Here is a 25,617-nt window from a genome sequence, read left to right on the forward strand (position 1 = left end):
CAAATTATTATTTTGAAGGCGCTAGATCTGGGGACGGAAAGGGGGAGGGGGAGAAATCGGAAACCGAGGACAACCCAAAAGGACTCACTTTGCCTGATGACTCAACGCAACTAATAATCATCTCCCTCTCAGTGTGTCTCTCCCTGCGGCTTGTCAGGGAGTCTGGCTCCGGCTGCTGGCGGCGGCGGCCCGGAGGGGAGAGGCTTGGAGGTGACAGCCCGGGCGGCCGCCGCGTCCTCTCCCGCGCGCGGTCCCGGCTCCCCGCGCCTCCCCGGCTCCCGGTGGCCCCGGCCCTGCGGCTCGGGCCGCGGTCCTCGCGAGCTAGCAGCCCGGGGGAGCGGCAGCCCGGCCCGCCTCCGCCGCCTCCCGGTCCTCAGCCCTCTCGCTCCAGATCGGGTCTCCGTGGCGGAGGTGCGAAGGGCTTTTTTCTGCCTCGCCCCTTCTCCCCTCCTCTGCGGCCCCCTCCCCCGCTCGCTCGGTGCCCCTTCGGAGGAGCCCTCCTCTCCCTCCCCTCCTCCCCCTCCCCTTCCCCCCCCATCATCATCATCATAACTACCGTCTCCGCGCTAGAAGGCACCCTGACCCAGGACCGTGCGCGTTGGGACCCGGGGCGGAGGCGAGGGGCAGAGGGAAGAGGAAGGAAGCCCAGGCGGGCACCGCGCGGCAGAGCCCCACAAACTTTCCACCCTGGATTCGCTACTTCTGCTCCATGGACAGAGCCCCAGCCAGCCGAGCTGCAGACAGACCGTGAGCAGTAAGTACGTGGCGACGACTCCCGCGCCGCGTCTGCACTTGGGGGAGCCCCGGCTCGGGCTCCGTCCGCTCCCCGCAGCGCGCAGCCTCGGGGCCGGAGGAGCCGAGCGGGTGCGGGCCAAGTCTCTGGCCGCAGCCCCGGGGGCTCCGGCCCCGCTCCCCGCCCCTCGGCCACCCCCCGCCTGGTCTCGGGGAGCCGGGCAGCGCGGCTTCTCCCGCGGCCAGAGCGCCCGAGAGGATGCCCGCCCGGCGCGCTCTGCGGGGCCGGCTCCGGCTTCCCGGGCTGTCGCGGCAGTGTGGTGCCATGTCATCAGGTGTCTCCCCCCTCCTCCTCCGCCGCCGCCCTCCCCCCCCCAAAAAAAAATCCAGGGGTGCCGAGATCGGTGGGTTCCCTGAGGAGGAGAGCGCTGCCAGTCAAGCGACCCGGAGGAAAACTTTTTTTTGGAGAGATTTAAACATGGGGGTTGATCAAGGCTAGTCCTGGCTGCACTAATAATTGAAAAGCTTTTAATTTATTTTTTTTACTTTTGCTTTTGGATTTCATGCTGCAGAGCTTTTAAAAGAAACCACGTAGGATCGTAGGAAGATAAGAAAGTTCCAACCTAACCATGGTAGCCCCCGCCCTTGGGAGGAAGGTTATTGGGGGGTATTCTGATGAGCACCTCCCAGTGTTTCTGGATGCTTCTGACCGTGGGACTAGGGTTGATTTGGTGCAGAGTGTGCGCGCGCCTCCAGACCGACGCGGTCCAGGTGAAAGGCAGGGACTCGGGGCTCCCGTGGCCAGGCCTCGGGCTCCGGCCCGGCCGGGAACAGCGCATTCATTCATCGTGGGGTTCATTTGGTTTCGTTTAGACTCGTGCGCACCCCCCACTTCCCCCAATGAGCGGGGGATGCCTGTTTCTGAAGTTCACTTTCCCCACAACCCGAGCCCCCGACGGCGAGGCTGCCGCACCCGGGCCCAGTCTGTGCCCACCTGCCCCAGCGGGCCGGCTGGCTGCTGCTCCCGGGCGCGGGCCCCCGACGGCACCGTGGGGGCGAGTGAGTCCCCGGGAAACAGCGACGGGGCCGGGGCGCAGCGCTCGGAGCGCGGGGCTCCGCGGGGCGTGCGGCGGGGAGGCGTCGCGGCCCGCGCCCCCGGGCGGCGTGGGAGGAAGTCGGTGTGGCGGGGCCGCGCCGCTCCGCCACTGGCCTGAACGTCTATCACGTGTGTGAGCGGTTTTCCCTCTTTTTCTCTTCCCTCCCCTTCCCCTCCCCCCGCCCCCTCCCTAGGTCCCTGCGCGTTTTATTGCGACCTGCCGGTGGGAACTTTGTCTCCGAGCCGGAGCAGCATGGAGCGGCGGAGCGAGAGCCCGTGCCTGCGGGACAGCCCCGACCGGCGCAGCGGCAGCCCCGACGTCAAGGGGCCTCCCCCGGTGAAGGTGGCCCGGCTGGAGCAGAACGGCAGCCCCATGGGAGCCCGCGGGAGGCCCAACGGCGCCGTGGCCAAGGCCGTGGGAGGTAACAGCCCGCGGCGGGGCGGCGCGCAGCGGCGGGGCGGCGCGGGGCCGGGGCCGGTGTCAGGGTTCAGGTGCATCGGGCTCCCGCGCGGTGCAGGACGGTGTAGGGTTACAGGAAGCGGCTGCCAGGTCGCCAGATCGGGCCCCCCGTCGCCTCTCCTCTGTGACTGGTGGCTGCATCTCCAGTTCCGACCCGGAGAGCGGCTCACCCAGGGGGTGGCATGTTTTGGGCACTTTGCCACTCACTGTGCGCCGAGGTGTTGGCAGGTTTATGTCACAGCCAGCTAACTGTTTCTAGATTTTCCTAGAGAGCTTTTTGGGGATTTCACTCCGTTGCCTGGCCTCGCAGTGTCTGGTGTAGGGATGAAGTTCAGGTACGTGCGCTCTGGGTGGACGCCGAGTGTGCCGTGCTCCGTCCAGTGCAGGAGCAGGCGGGGTGTTAGTTACCTTGCAGTTAGGACAGGGCTTGGGGACCCGTGAGTCACCACCGGGGGTCTTCCCTGCCACATTGCAAGTGTGAAATGAAGACCCGTGCATCTGTCAGGCCCTGAGCGGCTTCAATGCTACTGTTTCCTATAGAGTTTTCAGTCCTATGCGTTCGTAACTTCGTTAGGAATTATAGCACAATAGATAAAACAGCATAGTAGCCTTATTTCCTTTCCAGGAATTCAGTATTATTAAAAATAATCTTTTGCAGGTTATTTTTTCTACTACTTAAAACAGCTACTTTCTTTTAAAGTGGTTAGGGAAAGTAATTTTATAAAATGAAGATGTGCAAGGAATTGATACATTACTCAAATATTTTGAGGTTTATATGCCATTTGCCAGTAGTTGTTTTTTTTTTTTTAGAAATAAAATGCATTATTTCTCCATGGTATGCAGTTTTATTGTGCTTGGGATAAATGACTTTTAACTTTTTTGCTTCTAAAGTTTTTCTTTGTCCTAAAATTTTCAGCAGTAGCCTACTTAATACAATCCTTTATATTAGCCTGTTGTAATGTTACAAAACCCTGGCAAAACTTAGTGATAAGCTCCAACCCCAGGTCCTAAATAACCATAGTATGTATTTTGAAGTAATTATTTAACATGTTCACTCCCCTTTAAAGAGTTAAATGCAGGCATTTTATAAAGTAGCAGGGTTTTATTTTTACTTATTTTGCTATGACTGTCTTGATGGTAGACATTCAGGATGGTTTGCTTTAGATCCTTATATTAATCATCTCCCTTGAGAAGCATTCATTCTCACCATTTTTAAAGCTTTAAAAAATTAGTTGGCTATAGATGGTAGCTCACACATCTTGCATTTTAGGGGCTTGAAGACATCTTTTAATGAAGCAAAAGAAAACTTGTAGCTCTGTGACCCACTTTTAAAAGTGGTATTTATTAATGTTCTGTCTTGAGCCTGGAGCAATAAGTTTTGACTTTTCATATCTTTTTTTAATATATGCATGTAAGAGAGAAAAATATATAGTGGCTATGTTGGATGATATGATATGCGCTGATAATGGATAATGTTTGATTAAAAAACTTTTAGAAATCCTTGGAGGATTTGTTCTCAAAGTGGCCTTATGCATAAAGAAAAAACATAGACTGGAAATTCTGGTTTCTTTCTGAAGACCTAGTAAAATTCACTAAATTGAGAGACGTTTCTAAATATTTTTGATTATAATTATTAACAATCGTGCTTTCCAAAAACAAACTTTATTTATATCATATTGAACTGTGAAAGACACTGCCTAATTTTGATAACCAGGGCTATCTTTAGTGTAAAATAGTAGTTGCTTTTCTTATTTTCTGAGACTATAATTCACATTTGATCACTTATTATAAATTTGATGTAAAGTAAATTTATTAAGTCTTGGTGATGAATAATAGATTTGTTTCAACAAACTACTTTTGTCACTTTTTCTGAGCTTTAGCTTCATTTAGTAATAGCAAAGGTCTTACTAGCTGCTTCCAAACTGCAAATAAAGATGACATTATTTTGTCTCAACAATTACCATTTATAACACTTAATAGTAAAGTGGTTTAAATAGTTTACACATGGTGGATTTTTAAAGATTTTTAAAAAAGAAAAATTTTACTCTATATAGCATAATAAGTTGGAAAGATTTTAATTTAGAAAGCTTTAAAATGTAACAACCAGAACATAAAATTTCAGTAATACAAAGTTTTCTTATTGAATGTTAATGATTATGTTAGGGATTTACATTTATATACAGTAGTTTCCAAATGTGCATTGAAATGTTAATAATTTCATTTTCTTGTAACTTTTAATCACGCACAGATTGGAGAAAAGCAAAGCTTTTAAAAATGCACATTCTAAATTTAAAAAATGTTTAAAATATATTTCTATTTAGCAGGTTTTCATACTTGAAAGACTTTATATTTTGGAGCGTAGTATAAATAAAAAACAGATTATATTTCTATCACCCTACCTCCTTTTGTTTAAATTTTCTTTGTGAAGCAACATAATAAGTGTAGACAACTACAAAAATACAGCTCTGCATTGCTATTACAATCTTCAGGTATATTACAGTCTTGTAAATGTTGAAAAGGTTGCTATAATAATGACTATAATAATATGTTTTAAAAATAGAGCTCAAAATTTGGGAGGATGTATTTGTTAATCTTTAGTGATGTTAGAGGGAGCTCCCCCCTAAAAATAGCAGAAATTATTGTTAATTATTGTTAATTGTTTATTGATAAAATGGCAGTTTATCTTGCTGCTTTGGTAAACAGTGAGTGGATAAATGTTTCTGAGTGCATTGGTTGCGATAGTAAAATTTTTTTATTTTTTTTACTTTTTTGCTCTTCTACTTTTTGAGGGGGGGGTTGCTTTATTTTAGTGTCTGGCTTTTAACTAGTTGAGGTGGTAGATCACTGTCACAGTCCTCCAGGTTGCGTTTTAATAGAGGACTGAAAAGTTCGTGCATTGTTTACCATGTGGTTAGCTTCAGAAGACTGTAAGAAAGGGGTCAGTTTTACTTTGTCTTTCCAACACTTTCTAGGATGTTTTTGCTCTTATCTTAGCGGTGTTTTAAAGCATGTATGTAATAAAATATACGTGCTCAGATGTGTATGACAGCTTTTATAGAAGGTCCTCAGGAAGGGAAAAAACAGGCTCATATCTCTTTAAAAACCATATGAAGGCCAGGAGAGAGTTTAGAGCAGGCAAGAGCACGGTGGTGTTGACAGCTTTATATCCCTGCTGGGTAACATTCACTTACCCGAACTGGCGTTCCTTGTCAGCTAGTAATTCACTCCATAAGGATTTTGGAAAAGGATGATTAATGGTGGGGAAATTTATATTTGTAAAATTGGTGATTAAAACTTACAGATCTATTTGAAGATTTGGAAAAAGCAAAGATTATGTAAAAGATGACGACAATAAGAATCAGATGATCCTTTCTCCCACCATTAGCCTAAGTACCTTACAGTGCTCTGCTGCATGTAACACTTCAGCCACGCAACCTCCAGCATAAACTGAAAGTGATGCCAACCAAGTCCCAGGGCCAGCCGGGCGCGCTGCCCCTGCGCGGAGCCACTGGCCAGCCGGGCGGGAGGAGCCCTCGCTGAGTGTGCTTCATTCATTGTTCACAGGAGCAGTTCCATTTTTCACTGTTTGGATTCAGGAAGAACTTCCAGACAGCTTTATTTAAACTGAGTGAACAGTGCTGGAGTCTACCAGATGGTGCATTTGCCGATAGGAGGCATGGAACTTCAGACATCTTTTTGAGATTTTTTTCATGTTCCTGTGACTTTTGATGCTTGTATTGAGGTTAAATGTTCTAGATTTTAGGTGGAAATGTTTAAACACTGGGAATATCTTTTAGTGATATTTGCTTTTTTTGGGGGAGTGGGGGAAGGAGGAGAGAATTCGTTTTTCATATCATTTAATTTTGCTAAAGAATCCTCTGTTGAAGCTGTCTTAGGACTAGTTGACCGGAAGTAGACCTATACTTCCTGCTGTCAGGCAGCCCTTTCAAGAATGTAGCTGTCTTGTTGCAAGGAGACAAAAATGATTGTTCTCCGCACACTGATGCCTTCAGGTCGGAGAACAAATGGGATCAGTATTGCTGGGCAGGGCCGCCCTGAGCGCTGCACATCGTCTAAGCGTCTACACGGGGGTCATTCCCTTTTCCATGGGGAGGAGGAGGCACGCAGCTCCGGTTGGGAGCAGTCAGCATACTAGCAGTTGTAGAGACACGCGTTTCCGTTTGAAAGGAGCGCCGATATGAAAGGGTAGAGATATTGACGGAGTGAAATGCATTAAATACTTAGAGACGGAGAGACATGGTGTCGACATGGGAAAAACAGAGCAAATGTTACATTCGTTTTAACCAAGGATAGGTCCCGGCATGCTTGAAGGGAGGAGCCATTGCTTCCAAAGAGAAAAGATGGTGTTTCCCGCTTCCATTCCACTTTTTTTTTTTTTTTTTTTTAAGGGTTTAAGATCTTTGAAATAGAATGAACTTAGGGATGGGGTCATCCAGCCATGGAGCATGTCCTCTGTAGTTTTGCTGAGGTAGAAAAATAGCCCTTCTCGAAAGTGTTTTTAGTCCTTGGCCTGTTATTAAAATAAAGATATACTTGGTTAAAAAAAAAAAATCTATGCAGTGGAACATACACATTAAACAGAACATAGGGTATCCGCCCCTCCAAGTCCTGAGCATAATTTGATGTTTTGAGTAATTTTGGAAGCCCTATGTTCCATCAGCAGAAACCCACTGGCCATTATATATTCAAGATCCTCTGCAGGGAAGTGTGTGTGTGTGTGTGTGTGTGTGTGTGTCTGTGTGTCTGCGTGTCTGCGTGTCTGCGTGTGTTGGAACTGCATGGAGGCCTGGAGGCATTCTGCTCTGTAACCCCCACAGAAGGCAGGCAGCATCCCCCTTTCCCAGGGATGTGACCAGAATCAGCCTCTACACCTAGGAGTCCTGTGCTAAGTCTTCTTTGCTTTTTTTTTTTTCGACTATATCTGTGGGGAAGGAAACAGACCGGTCATCATTTGTTAGCTCTTTAAGAATATGAATGAGTTATATTAAGAATATGGAAATCAGTTATATTCCAGGTAATTAGTTGGTAATTATTTGGTTATATCTGGCAAACAGTCAGGTTTGGTGGTTACACTTTGATAATTAAAAACCCTTCTTCTCCTTTCTTTTTTTCTTTCTTCTCCTTTTGAAGAATCCAGTGTAGGAACAATTTATATGTATATGTCAAAAAGACATTAGATTACTCGGCTAAATGAATTTCAAATTGTAGTATTTTCTTTGGCCTTTTTAGAGATTTTTGGGTTTCTGTTGAGATGAAAATGGCCCATTTTCTCACTATTAAAAAAAGTTTCTTATAGGTAATAATCTCGCATTTGGGTGCATGCAGTATGTACACAGTTTGTTATATTTCAGGAAATTTAAACTTTATCCTACATAGCATGTAAATAAATAAGAAGTCCTTTATATTCTTTTACCTAATAAGTAGTCCTCTTTTTAAAAACCTATATAACTAATGTATGATAACATTGTAGTTTTTACTCTCTGCCTTACATGAATGCTAAGATACAATGGCATTTCTGGAACACATTTAAAGATGAAGCGTGTGACAAAAGTTGTATGTGTAACAGTTTGTCAGTGAAGAGTGACAAGTGGGAAATGACAAATGAAATGTTGGCATCGTCACTCTTTATTTTGATAAAAATGTCTCAATTTGCAGTGATATAATACTGCGTCGTATTATTTCATGAGTTGTGTGAGGTGCATAAGGGGAATTTAGACTTTGTGAACGGAAAATTAGCAGCAAAACTCTCTTTTCAGAAGCTTTGGCAGCAATTTCCTCCTCCCCCAGCTCCCCAAGAGTAAGAACAGCAGTGAAATGTTGGATCTGACCCATACATTTTAACTCGTTATTTTTTTGAGAAAGAAAGAGAGAGAAAGGAAGAAAGAAAGAAAGGAAAACTGAAAAATGGCTTCGAGTAGGAGACCTTTAAGCTTAGCTGGAACAAATGAAGAAGAGAGTTTGTCTTTTCGTTTTCATTCTTCTCCTTAGAAATGAGTGACTTCCCTCTGCTGGCCTGGATTGTGTGGGGCCTTCTCCCTTCCAGTCCCCACTGCTTCTCAGCATTAATTCGGGGTGCCAGGAAGGAGAGCTGTGCATTCCTTTTATCTTAAGGTGCAAAGGAGACTTGAAGATTGTCTCTGTGTTGACAATGGGGTTTTTATATACAAAGGATTCATCACCCTACTCCTTAGGGGCGACGTGATAGATATTTCAAGTCCAAGGAGAGGGCCCTGAGTGGACCTGAGGTCCGAGTTAAGACGAAAGCCAGTTGAGGACGTACAGATTTCCCCAAAAGGCCGGCCGGCCTGTGCAGCGAGCTGTTTTCCGGGCTCTGAAGGCACGTTGCTGCCCTTCTTGTCAGCGATCAGCTAAACATTTATTTTCTTCTTTTACGTGAAACAAGCCCCACAGCCCTTCACGCTGCACGGTGTTTACGTAAAAATGTTCCATGGTGGAGTTTTCAGAATCATGGACCTCTGTAGGATTTCTGTTTTGTTTTGAAGTAACAGAGCTGTTTTGCTGTTTAATAGCGAGGGTCTTAAAAACGGTGACAGAATCACCATAGTTGAGTGGCGGGGAAAGGCTGCAGCAGAAATGATCTTTGACAGCTAATGTCCTTCGCTCCTCGTTTGTGAAGTTCTTCTTCCAGATTTTTAAAAACGGAGGCAAAAATGACTGTATGTGGAGCACCCTGTGCCTTAGACATATTGTGCCAGTGGGGTTTATGGCATTTGATTTTAACATTCTAAGTGATGTGTGCGCGTATCAACTAGCGAGCGTAATCGTTCCTAGTGTGACAAATGCTTAAAATAAAGAAAAAAAAGCATGAATAGAAATTTCAAGAATTTGAACCTCGAACTAAAGTCATCCACCAAGCATACCAGTCTCATATTGTAGTAAGAACAAGCTTTAGGTGTGGTTCTGACACGGTGGGATAAGAAGACCGGGGGAAGTACTGAGTTTCCAGTATAATTGCTTCCGGTGTTATTACTGGTTGGTAGTGTGTAAGGCACATTGGGTTCTGCCCGTAACGAGTTGCCTTCTCTTTGGCATGGAGAACCGTCTTACCACCGTGGGTCACTGAACGGCAGCCTGACACAACAACCAAGATCAAAAAGGGAAGGGGACGCACTGCCGTTATGAAGAATGTGTGTTTCCCATCAGACTGGGGGGGGGGGGGGGGGGGGGGGGACCCTGCACAGGGACTGAGGCTGCACAGCGCTTCGTGACTCTGTTTTGCTGCAGATTCGCGCAGGTGTGAGAGGCAGCGACAGAGACTCTAGTCAAAGCAAGTGCCTTCCAAAGAGGGGATGCCTAGTTTTCATAGAAACAGTTTGAATTTCATTATATCGAGCACAGATATCTTTTTCTTTCTTTTAAAAATGTCTTTAATTGTCTTTGTATTTGGCTGGGAAGTAAGTGTGTCAGGGTACGGGTGTTGTTGTTTTTATAACTGAATAAGATGGATTTTCAAGTTTCCTTCTTCTTTCCCATATTAAAATTGGATACTTTTATCGCACGTGTTCCAATTATTTATACATGGAAGGGAAGGCAAAATTGCTAGCTTTGTAGGAAAATGCATTCCTCTCAAGATTCTTCAAATAGCAGTGTTTTCAGAATATTTTTTTTGGGGGGGCGGGGTTCACGGAACAAGAACTTCTCTTTGTCATGATCCGAAGACGCTCAGAGAGCAGCAGGATCAGTGCCGCTCTGAGTGTCGTAGTAAAAGAAAATGACTTGCCTTGTGAGGCAGGGGAGAGTTTATGTTGTTTGGGACCCATTTCCCGAGCAGTGATCGAAAACAGATTACAATAACAATTATACAGTGGGAAGACGCAATATCCATTTCTGTTTTAATTGAGCGAAGGAATAATAAAAACATCGTTAAGAAAAATGAGGTGGACCTGTCACACAGCGTGCACATTTCCCGTCCTGAGGAAGATGCAGAACAAGCCAAGTGCTTTGCCCGGACTCCGCTGGGCCTTTCCCTACAAGCTGTCCGGGGGGGAGGGGGGGCGGGGGGAGGGGGACCTCTTGGTTCCTGCTCCTCCCTAGGAAGTTCGGAGAGGAGCCCTTGGGAGGCGGTGGCTTGGGAGATATTAACAGTGCGCGTTGATTGCCCAGCCGGAGGGGCTCCGTGGTTGAGTGTCAACCTGTGAACCAGGAGGTCACGGTTTGATTCCTGGTCAGGCCACATGGCCAGCTTGCAGGCTCGGTCCCCAGTGTGGGGCGTGCAGGAGGCAGCCAGTTGATGATTCTCTCTCATCATTGATGTTTCTATCTCTCTTTCACTCTTCCTTCCTCTCTGAAATCAATTAAACATATATATATATATATGTATGTGTATGTGTGTGTGTGTATGTGTGTATGTATGTATATATGCACAGTGTCATTGATTTTTGTCTTCATATACAGTGTGAGAAGGGATACCATATTTTCTTTTATTCTACCTGAGGTGTAGCTAGCTCCTCTTTTTTTTTTTTAACTGTTGTCAGTGGAAGTGAGAAGTAATGAACGTTCCTCTCGTTAGAGCCCTGCCTGGGAAAGGTTAGGTGTGGTCCCCGGGCCTGTTGCTCCTCCTCCTCTGGACGCCATCACCAGGCTGACGGGGAGGGAGAGAGTGAAGGTGAAAAATGAACACCCTTATTACTTCTCGGCACACTGGGGGTTGTGGGGGACCCCGCGTTCCCACGTGCACTATCCCCTGACACTCACGCAGGTACATAGACTCTCACCGGAGATGCAGGGGCTCTGGCTTCCATCGGCAATGACTGGGACCATTCAATCCAGGCTCCCCCACATTGCTGAGCCCCCAGCCTCCTGGCCTGGGAGGGGAGCTTTCAGCAACGTGGAGACAGCCCCAGGGCCCCAGGCCCCAGCCCACATCAGTGGCCAGTGCCCTTTCCCCGGAGGCTGGGGTTCTGACTCTGTTCCTGGACACTGAGCGCCCGAAGCTTGGGCGATGACAGTGGCGTTAACCTCTGCTCGTGTGGCGTTACCGAACCTCAGACAATGCTGGCGATCCGGGCAGCAGGAGCCTGGGGTGGAGGCTGTTGACTGTTATGGAGAAGAGGTCTGTCCTCCGTGGCTCAGAGTGGCCTCGGGCTCAGTATTTCAAAAGCTTTCTGAGAGCGGCAGGAGGAAAGGAATAGGGGAGGCCGGGAACCCCTCCCGTTGGGGGTCTCCTAGTCCCACCCTGTCCCGCGCATCCTCCGCCTCAGAGTGGAATTTACATCAAACAGCTCAAGAGGCTTAAAACATTCAGTTCAGAGAGCCCAGTTAATAGTGCTTTCATTACAAACTTTTGTCCGCAAAGGGTTTTTCAGTTTTAACATTTACATAGCCTAACGGCGTTGACGAATGCCATGAGCTTTAAGGGTCTTTTAGTGGTTCTGTTTTCTCTGGACCTTATAATTTAAACCTAAACATTAATTCTGGGTGGAACTTGGCATCGCGTCTTCTTGCCTTGGAGGGAATTCTTGTTCTACAATAAAAGTATTTTTTTTTTTTTCATACAGTCACCTTCTCCATGTCTCCCCTCCTCCAAGTAAATAGCAGCTAAATAGTCAAAGGTTTTAAAGGGGCTTATTTAGTTCAAAAGAGGGAGTGATTATTTTAGGTGAATTTAACAATTTTCCATTAGTTCACATTGCAAGCTAGTGTTTTTGATATGAACAAGAAAGATCTGTGAGGCTGATAATGCAATGAAAATATTTTTCCTCTCTTTCTCGCTCTCTGTTTCTCTCTCTCATATACTGAAGTCATGTGGTAACATTTTTTTAAAATAAAATTATATTTCATGACCCTTGAAACTTATAAATCAGTTGCTTGTCTTCTTCATTAGAAGCGGAGAGACATACAACATTAGTTTACATCAACTGGAATTATTACGTTGACTAGAAGGAAAGGAGTTGAATCTCACTTTTAAGGAATGAAGTGACTGTATTTCCCAGTATTCGTTATTTTGGAAAACATACTTAAACTAGGATTCTTACCATGATCTTTTCTATATGTCAGCGTTATGTTCAAGTTAAACTACTATAGGAATCTGATGACAAGGTCATTGTGAAATTAAGAAACAAGTGCAGAAGCCCAGCAGGGATAAAGTGCCATCACTTGATAACCAGAAGGTGTTGAGAATGCTGGTGAGGGGTACCTTCCTGGAGAAAGGCGTCCGTGGAGGATGGGGCTGAGTGGGTACCCCCCCAGCTTTGCCAGGCTTCCAGCTTACAACGCTCCATTCAGACAAGGTTTTGTCCTATAGGCTTGGCAGATGTGGTCTTAGAAGACTAAACCCCCTTCACTATTATTGAGGACGGATAAGAGGAGCAAATTGTTCTCTGGAAGGGAAGTTATTACACATTTAAGACCCAAGTAAAGGAACTTGACGGGTAAATAAGGTGATCCTGATATCTTTTTTCTTTTCAAATGAATCACCAGGTAACATTCAGAGAAACCAGCTCTGTTTACAGGCCCATTCATATAGTCAGTTTGGGCCTTAAGCACATTTTTACGGCGAACTTATAAATCTCCCTCAACTGGAGCTTACCAGGGAAAGCCTGCCAATCCGGTCACAAATGGCCATTAGTTCCCCAGGGAGTTTCAGGAGGAAAAAGAACTGGAGGCCAACGCTGTGACTCCAGGAAGAACCGTTCCGTTGCACGTGTATTTTTTTTTTTTTTGCCGCCATGGCCCGACTGTCGGGGGACCCACCTGCGCGCTCAGGGTGGATACTGTGCGTTCTCCCGTGGAAACCCACAGAATCCCAATTAGCACAGGGCCGGAGTATAAATGTACCTCTTTTCACACTGCTCCAAGTGGTTAGTGGAAAACAAGCTGCAAAGTAATTCCCTTTGGCCCCCCAATAAAAAGATTTATAGCAAAATAATTCTCAGCTTCATAATGGGGCTGTTGTAGGGTTGTGTTTGATATTTATAAGACTGAAATGCAGCCCATGTACCCAAACTAAGCATTTATTGTAAACAAGTTCACTGCCAAGAGCTTATATTCTGTCAAACATGATTATATGGGAGATGGATGTCGAGCTTGGGAGCGGTTCTTTCTGAGCAGGGAGCGCCCCCGAGATGTGCCCTCTTCCTGCGATGGGACCCCCCCCCCCCAAGGCCGTCTGGCTCGCGGGCAGCCCCTGGTATACACAACACACACAGGCTTGCTCTTTGAAAACGTATCTGTTTGTGATCCCACTTCTGTTACCAAACTAAAGAAATGAACGTAGATGCCTGGAAACGGTTAGGCATAGTTTCTTTCACCATCGTTATCCGGATCTGGGCTGAGAGGGTGCAGAGATCAAATCGCCCCTCTCACCTGGACACGAGAGGCCTGCGCCACACCAGTCCCCGAGTTCACACCCAGGCCCGTGTTACACCCGCCCAGGCCCCCCTGCCTCCTCTAATGCGGAGTTTGGAAGGAGCCTCTGACCTGTCTCTCTGTTATTTTGTGTTGAGCTTGGGAGATTAGATCTATTTTGAAACTGTTGCCTTTGTGGCTCAGAAATTACTATAGAAAAGGATTTATGAATCCAGAGAATCTGAGGGGAGTGAAATCTTTTTCAAATTGAGATGTTTTATCGCTGGGATTACCCCCAAAATTTAAAATGATGGGGTGCTTTTCCAGGGCCTTATTTTTTTTTTTTCTTTAAGGAAGGTAGAAATTTATTTTTTTCTTAATATTTAGATTTTTTTTAATAATTATTTTTTTCAGGAAACCGGTCACTTTGGGCTTTGGTGACACTTCTCAAAGAATAACCCTCCTGTGGCTGGATGGTTTCCTTCGGATGATGTCAAGGACGACTATAAGATTTCCACTGGATTTATATGCAGTGGCTTAAGAGGTTTCCTAGGTTATTTTAATGCTAAATTTAGCATTTCCTTTTGGAATCTGTAGACATTACAAAGTGGATGTCTTCAAATGAACAAAGGAATACACTCGCTTTCTCTGCTCTGTTTTTCCTGGTTAAACAATTGCTGTAGGTTACACAGGTACACACACACACACACACACACACACATAACGCATCTTGGAGCCCATCTGTGGGCACCCGGCTTTCCCCAGCCTGTGAGCTGGGTGTATTAACTTCATCTCAGTCACAGCAATCATACCCTCCGTAGTGCCGTCTGAGGTCCCCGTGTGCCCCGAGGGGACTGCAGGGCACCCTGCTCTTCACGCTCTTGCTCTCTTCTCTTTCCCTGTCTCCTTCTGCTGTCAGCCCGTTCAAGGAGGGGTCTCGGTTGAGGCATTGGTGAGGGGCCCGCATGAGAGTGGGTCCTGGTGGCTGGGGAAGGTGGCGATGGCTGCCCCGCTCAGCTCAGCATTGTCAGCCTGCATGCGCTCACGGGTGAAATTCACACGTCTGGTACACACCCCTGCCTGTTTTCTTGTTTGAACCCTAAGCACAGCCAGTAAGGTTTCCTTTTGTAAGGGAGAAATCCTTTTTTTTTCCACTATAAAAACTTTACCTTTTCAGGGTTTTATTTGATAAAAGAAAAAAAAATCTCTCCACTCTCATATGATTTCCTTTGGGACTTTGCACCAGTGTCTGAGCTCAGTTTTTAATAATTTTGGTGAGTTAAGCTCCCCAAAGAAAACACGCGTGTGCTATGAAATATCCCCACTAGAAACCTGGGTAGTCTTGTCTTATTGGCAGCGAGTGCTTGATTCCGTTATTAATTCCTCGCTAGAGAACCTCAGTACAGCCAACCTTTCCTTAACACCACGCTTGAGAAACTAATCAAGGGTTTTTCATTTTAATTGTTAAATTAGATAAAATGACATGTAGGTGGAGTTCAGAACCTGAGGTGATGAAGCAAATGATTGCATAAAGGAAATTTTATCGACGCCTTTTGGACTTACGGGACTCTGATTTGCAAATTGCTTTCCCAGAGAGGATAATGAGAATGAGGCGAGTGGCAAATGCATCTTCACTTAAATATTATTCAAAAAATTATCCTCTGAGAAAGCTCCAGAGTAAAATTTTACTTAATGGAGGATGGAGGACAGAACCCTGAGGTTGGTGAATTTTAGGGTACAGTCCCTTTAACATGCCATTGAGTCTCGACACTTATTAACATCTGCATCTGTAACCCACTGTGAAAGGAACCCCCAAAATTTAGTGAAACAATATGCCACCTGTGTGAACTTGTCTGTGATACACAAACTTGCGTATTCTACTTTTTTCCTTAAAAACCTTTAAAAAAAAATCTGGGATCAGTAAACATTGTGTCTCGCTCTGCGGTTATTAACCTTAGAATAGTTGCTGCCGTCCTGCCAAGTTGGACTTGGGTGGGCCTGCAGGTAAGCCCCCCGGGTCCCAGGGGTGCATAGTCACGGGGTACAGTGCGGCTGGCCCTGGAGTCACACACCAATGACTGCCATGCCTTCCAGGTGGTAAGCCGACAGGTTCCGTCACCAGTGGTCGTGCACAGCCCTGGGGTGTGGTGTGCTCCCCCCGAGAACGTGGGGCGAGCTCCTGAGCCCCCTGTGCGGTCCTTTCTGGGACGGGTTTCCTGTCTGCTGCTGCTGGATGCAGTGCCGACGTGACGTGGACAAGCTCAGCTGCTGGGGTGTCACGGGGACAAACAGGGCCACACCACCTATCAGTGAAGCTAGGCATGTTCAACTGGAGGAGCATTGGGTTCCGAGGAGCCGGCATTTATTGTGGGCCTGCTGCAGGGCAGCTTAGGGGTGCGGGGAGAGTGGGGAACTGAAGGAGACTTACCTGAGTCCAGCTGATGTTGGAGGAGGGGCGGCGGCCCTGTCATTGGCTAAGTGGGCATGTCTGTCATCAGGGACTTAGAGCCTCAGGTCAGGCTTGCTTCGGCCCAGCTCCCAGGTGTGGCCCAGGTACACGCTGTGCCTCCCCTGCGCCTGTGGAATGCCATTTTGCAAATTGCCAGGCCCCCCCCCCCCCCCCCGGGATCCTGCCACCACGTTTCTGAACCGGAGAGGATTGCCAGGCGGAATGGTGATCTCAGCCTGAATGGGTCTGGAGTCATGGTTCTGGAACTCCAAACCCACACATCCATCTTCCTTCTCTGCCACCCTCACCCCAATTTGAGACTTCGGGGTAACAAGTGAGAGGAGGACCGGAGTTCACCCCGCCGGCCCCAATCCTCGGTCTGTTTTTGTTCTCGTCTTCCAAAGTTAGGATCCACCTCAGGGTCTGAAAGGTAGCTTCTGGTTTTAGTAGAGGGAACTCTGAGGATAAAATATTTCTTGATCATATCCCCTCTGCACCCGGGCCCCCCCTCCCCCACCCCCACCAAGGAGCCTTCTTGTTGAAGCTTTGGTTGGAGGTCTGCTCTGGAGATACAAGCCGCTGGGCCGCGGAGGAGCAGGAAGTCTGATTTCTGCACATCCGGCTCATTTTGTCCCTCTGAGGGCTGATCAGGCAGAAAGCTCCTTCCCCATCATCGTAGGTTTGCCTGTTTCTCCACCTGGAGGCACCCAGGCCGGCGGCTGTCCCCCCTCTGCCTCGGCTCCTGCTTCCTCCTCAGTAAGAGTGAAACAAGCCCACGGCACAGACAAGGGGACGACTCCTCCATGGGATCTGCAGTTCCCAAGCCAAGGAGACGGAGGAACCTTGGGAGTGGACGTCTGGTCACCTGTGGGTGGCTCCCTTGTCCCCTAACGTGGTGGTTCTCCCCCCCCACCCCCCCAAGACTGGTTATAACACATCTTTATTTCATGGCCTGAAGTTCTTGTCGTCGGCAGCTGATGGGGGTACAGTGTGTTTCTTTTACAATGGCAGTGTATCTAAGGGGATTAAGGCACTACTCAGGGGCCGGACAGTGAGGGTTAGCATTTTTTATCTCCGGAACGTTTGAGCTCAGCCCCTGGGGGAACGGTGGCCAGAGGGGAACCATGGACTGTGGCACTTCTGGCTGCCCTGGCTCCGGAGGGCCGGTGTCTGGGAGAGGACAGCAGGGCACACAAGGGGACTAGGACAGATCCGCTGGATCCATTGGGAAATTTTGGCTGAGACCCCGGCGGGGATATGCGGGACACCAACCGTATTCTCTCTTTCTGCCTTTGGTTGCAATTCTTCAATTCTTGGTGCTCAAACTTGCTTTCATTGTTGGAAGGAAGTGTCTAGAGGTTAACATTGGCAAGTTATTTCTCTTGTTGTCTGTGTGAATATGACCTCGTGTGTGTGTGTGTGTGTGTGTGTGTGTGTGTGTGAGAGAGAGAGAGAGAGAGAGAGGTGTTTTATAGCAAGTAAGTGGTTGTTTTGTTTTTCCAGTAAATTTGCAATAAGAGATGATAGCAGCCACCCTCCCTCCCTCCTCCGCCAGTCCCTGGAAGACCCTGTAGGACACATTCGGTTTACTGGGTGGGACTGGTTGGTGTTTAGGGGTTCTGTGATTTATTGATGGTGGGGGTTGCTGAGTGTGGTGCTTCGCTCCAGGTTCGGTTTTATACAAAGAGCAGACATGGGAAGCTCTGCCCTGAAGCCTTTGGAATCTTCGCTTAGCCCTGGGCCCTGCTCAGGTGATGGAACCAGATGTACTGGCGGCCCCACGGAAGGGGCGGGCCTTCTTCCTGCAGGTGGTTGCAGGAGCCCTTGGAAAGAGGGGAGGAGAAGGGCTAGCCTCCTGTCATCTCAGACCGGCTCCTGTCATCCCCGCGGCAGGTCCACGCCTGCGTACGGGTGGACCCAGGATCTAAGGGGCCGGGTAGGAGGCTGGAGACCATGCTCGCCCACGTCAGAGTGTGGCCGTTGATTGGGGCCTTTCTTTGTCTGTGAGGGCCTGAAGGTTGGGGATGTGTTTGGTTCCTCCTCTGCGCCTAGCCCAGTGCCTGACCTGGGGTAGGCCCTAAGAAGGCGAATTGGGCACAGCAAGTGGGGGAGGGTCCTTTACTGAAAGGCCACGCCTGTAGATTGCTGTGGGGGCGGGCTTGGGAATGTTATTTTTTGACCCCCAAGAAAGCAGAATGCTTGGGGTTTAGAGCTGGCTAACCTGAACTGCTCTCCTTTTGCCTCACTGGGTTTCTTTGGGCATGTTATTTAGTTTCTCAGAGTATTGACTTCAGAGAGGAAGGGAGATGGGGAGAGAGAGAGAGAGAGAGAAAAACATCGGTGATGAGAATCATTGATGGGCTGCCTCCAGCATGCCCCCCACTGAGAATCGAGCCCACAACCCCTGCATGTGCCCTGGCTGGGAATCTAACCTTGACCTCCTGGTTCATAGGTTGACACTCAACCACTGAGCCACCCTAGCTGGGCAGTTTCTCACAGTTTTAGTTGCCTCATTTATTAAAGGAGAGTAAGAATAACCCTCTCCCAGGCTAAATGTGGGGAGGAAGTATGATAGAGTACTTGATGAGTTAGGAGCTGCTATGCAAAGCAGAGGTTGCTTTGTATCCTAACTTGCGTGGAAGGCGTGGAATCCGGTCGTCTGCTGGACCTTCCTGCGTCGTTCATGGTGAGGCTAGTCACCCTGAGCGCTGGAGAATGCTTGCTCCTCAGGCCCTTTCATGGCAGTGTCGTGGTATTTCTGGAACGCTGTCGTTGTTCTTTAAATCGGAGGAACGGGAAAAAGCCTTTCCCTGTTACAGGAGCTGGATTAATAGAGTTGGGAATACAGTAGCCTGCAGCTTGCTGGCTGATACAGAGAAGACATCATGCGTGCTCAGTTTTGGGTTTCACCAACAGTACACCTGCCCTCAGGCCTCCCACGACCTGGAACACCGAGGCATGATGGCTGAGGAGCCTTCAGAAGTGCTCATGACAGTCGTTCAGTTTCCTAGCTACCAGTTTCTCATGAATTTATCCTGTGTCAGGAAGCCTTCGTATGTGCTGGTGTTTGGCAGATTGCTTAGAGCAGCTCTGTCTGGTAGAAAAAAAAATACAAGACACACATGTAATTTTAAATATCCTAGTAGCTTTATTTATTTGTTTTTAATAGATTTTTATTGATTTCAGAGAGGAAGGGAGAGGGAGAGAGAGATGGAAACATCAGTGATGAGAGAGAATCATTGATCGGCTGCCTCCTGGACGCCCCACACTGGGAATCGAGCCCACAACCCGGGCTTGTGCCCTGACCGGGAATCGAACCGTGACCTCCTGGTTCATAGATTGAAGCTCAACCACTAAGCCACGCTAGCCAGGCTCTAGTAACTTTATTTAAAAGAAAAGTTAAAGAAACAAGTGCAAATAATCTAATAATGTTTTATTCCGAATATTATTTCTATATCAGTTAATTTTAATTATTCATGGTGTACTTATTTTTATTTATTTTTTGCTACTAAGTCATTGAAATTGAGTGTGTGTTTTATACTTAGAGGGCATCTCAGTTCAGGACTAGCCATATGTCGAGTGCTCAGCGGCCACACACGGTGAGTGGCTGTTGTATTGGGGAGGCAGTTTTCCAGTTGGTGCTCTCACCACGTTTACCATTTGGCTCTTGGGCACATGGAACCTTTCAGGCCATTATTATTTGCATCTTATAAAATCTGGCTACTCAGTGATTATTAGTAATATTTTTATTACGAAGAAATGCTTTTTAGTAAGTATCCTGAGTATTGATTATGGGACCCTGAAAAAAAAAATTATTGGTCTCTTTTTTTTTTTTTTTCTCCATGAAATGTATGAATACTGATTTTGAAAAGAGATAAACAGATAGCTCCCACTGTTTGAGGGCTGTCAGGCCGTTTAACTAGGCTGCACGGCTTATTCCTCACAGCAGCTCTGGGATGTGGACAGTATCACTTGCATTTTGCTAGGAGGAATTTGAGGTATAATGCACGGTTTAAGGTCATTCTCTCAGGGAAGCGGGGACAGTGCCAGGATTTGATTCAAGGGTTGCCTGCCTCCTGGCTCGGAGCTTAGTCACCCCATCTTCAGCCACCTCCCTCCAGGTCTCTGTGCTCATGGCGGGCGGCGAAGCTCAGGTGGCTCTTTCTAACTACACACACCTCAGAGATCAGGCCGCAGTGACAGGGCACTTTGAGCCGCATCACTACTGACAGTTGGGAAAGCGTTTTTCCAGGAGAGAGAGCCTCACGCTTATCTTGCCTCTATGACAACAGGACTCACCATGTAGCCCAGTCGGCAGAACCGCGTGTGATTTTTTCCAGTGGCTGTGGCTCTGTGCCTGACTCCTGCGTTAGACTCCCGGCTCCCCTCCCACAATTGTAAAAGGCTTAGTGAGGCTTCCGATCCGGAGGCTCAAAGGTCCCACTGATCATCTGGAAATGGGTCTGTGCTGCCGCCGTCAGAAAACAAGGCCACGAGCTCTCCACGTAGGGCTGGGCAAGGGTTGCTTTTTCCTTCGTGGTTATTTCTGACTTTTGTTGTCAGAGCTTTTTGGTTTTACATGGCTCTTCTCTTATTGGACTTCTCTTTTGACTTTTCCCATTCTTAATTTGTTTTTGGAAGTGCTTTCCAAACAGTCTCTGTATTTTCATCAGTTGCCACTTTTTCCTTTCTCTTTGTTTTTTCTCATTTTGCCTGGAGAGTGTGTGTGTGTGTGTGGGCGGGGGAGGGACCAAACGGATAAACACCTTTTTTTGGAATACATTTCTATACATTCTGTCATCTCCCCACCCCCCACGGAGGTGCCTCCAAAGGCATTAAGAACCTGGACGTTAATTTTCTTCTTCCCCACAATTGACCTCGATTGTACTGTTTTTCATCTCTCTTGTCATTGTCACTGGAAATGGAGTCTGTTTTTCGTGTCTTCCCCTTCTTTTGTAACGGTTGTATTTCATTGCAAAAATTTCATAACTGTTTGATGAAATCCTAGCGAAGAGGTACATTTTTCTAGGGATTAAATATAACCTGTTTAGGATTTTCTTTGGTGTCTCATACATAAGGGCTTCAGAACACACTTATTATCACACCCTTCTGGTTAATATTGTTTTACTTTATAAATTACCTCAAAGCCCTTGTTTTTTCTTTCCAACTAAGTAGGGGATGCGTGTGAGGGATGGGTGTTTGCTCTTTGACTGTGAGGAGTTATGGTTATCATGTCAGACAGCAGCTGCTTCCTTCAGTCACTGAACTGAAATGTTTAGGAAGGATTTCGGTCACTGACACTTCCTAAGTATAAGGCCCTCCATGGAGTAGACCCCTGTGCTACCATGCGGTAGTTCATATTGAGCTCCTCGAAATCTTAATACCATTTTTAAGAATTAATAGGGTCTTAAGTTTTCTCAATCGACCCTACACTTGAGGAGGAGTTATGGTTCCTAAGTAATGGGTACGTAATAGCTCCCGGAGCCCCTGGATTCATGGGAAGGTGTTACCTGTGACTCCCAGATGCGTGACACTCAGGTGTTGGCATTAGGAACGGCACAGGGATTGTCAGCATCGAGACTCATGGACACACAGGGATCAGTGGGGAGGTGGCTCCTGGCCCCCCTGCCGACACGGCCCTATGTGTGCGTGTATTGAAACCTTTAAAAGTAGAAATCCACCTGCTTCCTCGGACAGAGAGGATGTACCGGAACGTGAGCGTTAAAAGGTCTAAAAGGGGCTGCTCCCTGGCGGCAGGGCCTCTCAGGAGGGGGTCCTAGAAAACGTTGTTATTCTTGCTTCGGGAGATTTTACAGCCCCTGCAACTGCATTGAGGGCAGCAGCCAATCAGACTGGCTCTCACTTGTCTCCCTGGTGCCACGGGGGATTCCTGGCACACAGTAGGTGTTCAGGGAATACAAATTGGATACCTGAATGAGATACTTTGGAGGAAAGCTAGTTTTTACTCTTCATTGCATGTCTCCCTTACATTTGGGAATACACTGGGCATAAATAAATAAATAAGCATTTCTTTAAAAATGTATTTTGTAAGGCACCCCGTGGCCAGGCTGCATTCTCTGATTTGTCTAGAACCATCGGTCTGCTCCATCCTTACTTCCTGTTTCCCAGAAGTCCGCCCCACCGATGGTGCCTTTGCTCTCAGCAGCGCTGGTGCTTTGCTGTTGTCCGAGTGGACACTGAGTCAGGGATGATGCGGTGTGACTGGTTCGAGTGTTGTGCCGGCTTAATAACGATTACCACGATCTCTAATGATAACCGTTCCTAATGAGTGTTATTATTGTTAATAAGGATGGCACTTAATAATGACACCCAATACTTAGTATCTTTAATAATAATAATTAGCACCTGGGAACCAGTTGTGCCTTTGTATTATCTTCAGAACAGAAATCTGTGAGCTGGAGTGTCTGCTGCCACCCTCTCTGTCCAGGTCAGCGTGAGTCAGGCCGCCAGGGTCCGGCCACAGGGAAGGGCCCCTCGCCCTCCGCACGGCATCGCGCAGAGGGGTCCTCTTCAGTGTGACACGCACCCCCCACCTCCCCCTCTCTCCGCCTGCCCACCATCCTTCGGAACTTTGGATCTTCCTTGCACAGAGAGAAGATCCAGAGCCGATTGTTAGTCCGTCACATCCTCATTTGTGTAGGTCGCATGGGACAGAGTCCGTGTTTTTTGCTTGTATGTTGGTGAAACTTCGATCTTCTTATGCCTTGGCTATGTTTAGATTTAAACTCCTGTACAACTTTTTTTTTTTTTTAAATAAAAAACAGTTTATAAAAATCTTTGGCAAATGAAGCATTTTTTAGCTTTTCACACTTTGATACAAAGCAGAGAAATATTTCAGTGACAACAGATTTCAACAGATTTTTAACGAGACTAATTTGCTTTATTCTTTGGGGGAGTTTACTTCTTTTCTCTGAAAACACAAGAAGAGACAATCCTCTTCCAGTGGTCATGGGTGTAGGTGGATAAAAATCATAATTTTAAAGAAGACGAAGTTTTTTTATTTCGATGTATATTGTGACCTAAGCTAACCATTAGGACGTTCAGGGATGGGTTATTTCAGGCTCATGGATGACCTATTTATCAGGATTTAGAAACATAAAATGTAGAGGAGAAATGTCTCTAATACGCCTTTTGACGTTCTGGTACATAGTCACATAATGGCACAGGCCCTGAAGTCAGACCTACCGTCCTACTGGGAAATTTACAGCACTTTCCGACCAAAGCAGATCTGACCTGAAAATACTCGTCCCGATTGATAGTTAATGATAAAACCATAGACTCGAAGGGGAAGGGTGCGAGGGGCCCGCAGGTCGCCTGGACCTCACCTATGTGCCACCTGGGAGCTCAGGTGCGGCCCTCCTTTTAATGACTGGCATCGGAGGCCTTCTGCCGTGGCCCGGGGCAGGCTGGCCGGGCCTGAGAGTAATAAAGGAGGGGAGGACCCACAGCTTTCCCATTAGGCCCATCTGACTGGGAGGCTTGTGTAATCTAAACCATCATGGATCACAGATGAGTGACTTTTACGACTGTCTCTTCCCTTCTCGTCGTGGTGACCGAGATGCGCTTGGTAATGTTTGCGTTTTGCCTCTGCCTCGCAGGTCTGATGATTCCTGTCTTCTGCGTGGTGGAGCAGTTGGACGGCTCTCTCGAATATGACAACAGAGAGGAACACGCCGAGTTCGTCCTGGTTCGGAAGGACGTGCTCTTCAGCCAGCTGGTGGAGACGGCGCTGCTGGCCCTGGGTTACTCCCACAGCTCCGCGGCCCAGGCCCAAGGTACTCCCCCCCTGCTCTCTGCCTCATGCCTTTTGTCTGTCGTGATGTGAGGAAGGATGTGTTCCCTGAAGTAATTCTCCAAACAAGGGTTGGAGGAGGATGGTCAAATGGAGCATCTTTCTCAAGCAGTGAGCAGCAGACTATTTTGTGCAGTCTTTTCTAAAAAATGTATTTTTATTGATTTCGGAGAGGAAGGGAGAGGGAAAGAGAGAGATAGAAGCATCAATGATGAGAGAGAATCATGGATCTCTGCCTCCTGCACGCCCCACACTGGGGTTCTAGCCTGCAACCCGGGCATGTGCCCTGACCGGGAATCGATCCATGACCTATTGGTTTCATAGGTTGACGCCCAATCCCTGAGCCACGCTTGGCAGGGTGGAGTCTTATGTTCTGGTTGGGTTTGGAGAGATTGGACCAGAACCTCTGGAGCCACCCACATCACCTTGCATTTCAAAGTGACCATCCCACGGTGCTTTTGACTGTTTTTCATTGGTAACTCTGGTATTTTCTCTAAGTCCCCACATGGGTATGTTTTTGGGCTGGTGTTGAGGTGTTTCATTCCTAACTTGCCAAACTTTAGTACATGATTCATAAGCGCTCAGTTTTAAAAATGTATTTACTGCAACTTCCGCACTCTACAATCGGCTTCTAATTAAATAGACCAAAAATGGATGCATCTGACTTTTGTATCTTTGAATGCTGCTCTGTAGTTTTGATGTAATCCATTCATTAAAAAAAAAAAAGAAAAGAAAACCTCAGTGTCATTGTGATCAATCCCTCTTACCGATTTAATTGAATATTAACATTGCATCCGTATTGCCGCGCGCATTGTGGGCGCGGGAGCCCATTGTGTGCCCGGGCTGCCGCCTTCTAGGCAGAGCCCATTGTTCCTCCTGCCGGAGGACCGACAAAACAACAACAAAAACAGCCCCCAAACCTTGAAGAATAGAAAATTTTTTTTTGACTCAGTGGAATGATTATCCTTGTTTTCCAGCTGAAATGATTGAATTGCAGAGTTTATGGTAATCGTTACAACTAGAGGAGAGAAACCTGTGACTTAGGGGTTCTGTTTTATATCCCAGTTTCCTACGTATGTCCCTATAAACGACCATCTTCCCACATGTGGATGTGCCAGGGGTCTGGGCTGTTTTGTGTATGAGTTCCCCTTCCAGAAATTCCTGAGAACTATCAGTCAGAACATCTGTTTACTCAGATAAGGAAACCAGGAGGGGTTAAGCTGTTCATGCAGAGTAACAAATACGGTGACCGAGGACACGGGATCTCAGTGATCAAGCTCTGAACTCTGATTTTGTAAGCAGATCATTACCTTAAAAGATGCTGCCATGAAGTATCTAAATTCTGTCTTCGTTCTACCAAAATAACAACCCCTCCGAAACCAGGGGGTCCGGAACGTTGGACGGTTGTGAGCCGAAGTGCATTCCGAACCCCACCTGGTGCCGCCTACAGCGCTGTTTTCACAGCAGCTCAGGAAAGGGTGATTCACCTCCTTTCTCCCAGGGCTTCCCTTCTTGTGGGAAGGATTCAAGAGGTGATCGCGAGCAAATTGCATCCTGGCAGCATGCTTTCGTTCCGTGCTATGAAATAAAGGGATCGCCCCTCCTCCCCCCCCTTAAACTTTTCATGCCATTTTAGGGATATTTCTCTCTGAATGTAAAGGTCATTGTATCCCACTGCTTGCATCCTGGTGTGCCAGCTTCCTGCCTGACAGGCCATCCATCTCCGTTAGCAGGCTGCT

The 25,617-nt window shown here is 47.3% G+C and overlaps 1 protein-coding gene across 1 annotated transcript; it reads left to right on the forward strand.

Annotated features, from left to right (window-relative positions):
- Positions 1-399: 399 nt before the first annotated feature.
- Positions 400-23,911, forward strand: LOC129150685 (DNA-binding protein SATB2-like). Its single transcript, XM_054722857.1, has 4 exons — positions 400-411; positions 571-754; positions 2,023-2,250; positions 23,685-23,911. Exons 3-4 carry the CDS (start codon positions 2,082-2,084, stop codon positions 23,909-23,911), a joined length of 396 nt encoding a protein of 131 aa, XP_054578832.1. The 5' UTR covers positions 400-411; positions 571-754; positions 2,023-2,081.
- Positions 23,912-25,617: the final 1,706 nt, after the last annotated feature.

Source organism: Eptesicus fuscus, chromosome 11, assembly GCF_027574615.1.
Source record: "Eptesicus fuscus isolate TK198812 chromosome 11, DD_ASM_mEF_20220401, whole genome shotgun sequence".
NCBI lineage: Eukaryota > Metazoa > Chordata > Mammalia > Chiroptera > Vespertilionidae > Eptesicus > Eptesicus fuscus.

Excerpts from the sequence above, each read along its gene's own strand:
- LOC129150685 (XM_054722857.1), top strand. The coding sequence starts at position 2,082 with ATGGAGCGGCGGAGCGAGAGCCCGTGCCTGCGGGACAGCCCCGACCGG. Across the intron at positions 2,251-23,684 it reads CGTGGCCAAGGCCGTGGGAG|GTCTGATGATTCCTGTCTTC; the intron begins GTAACAGCCCGC and ends TCTGCCTCGCAG.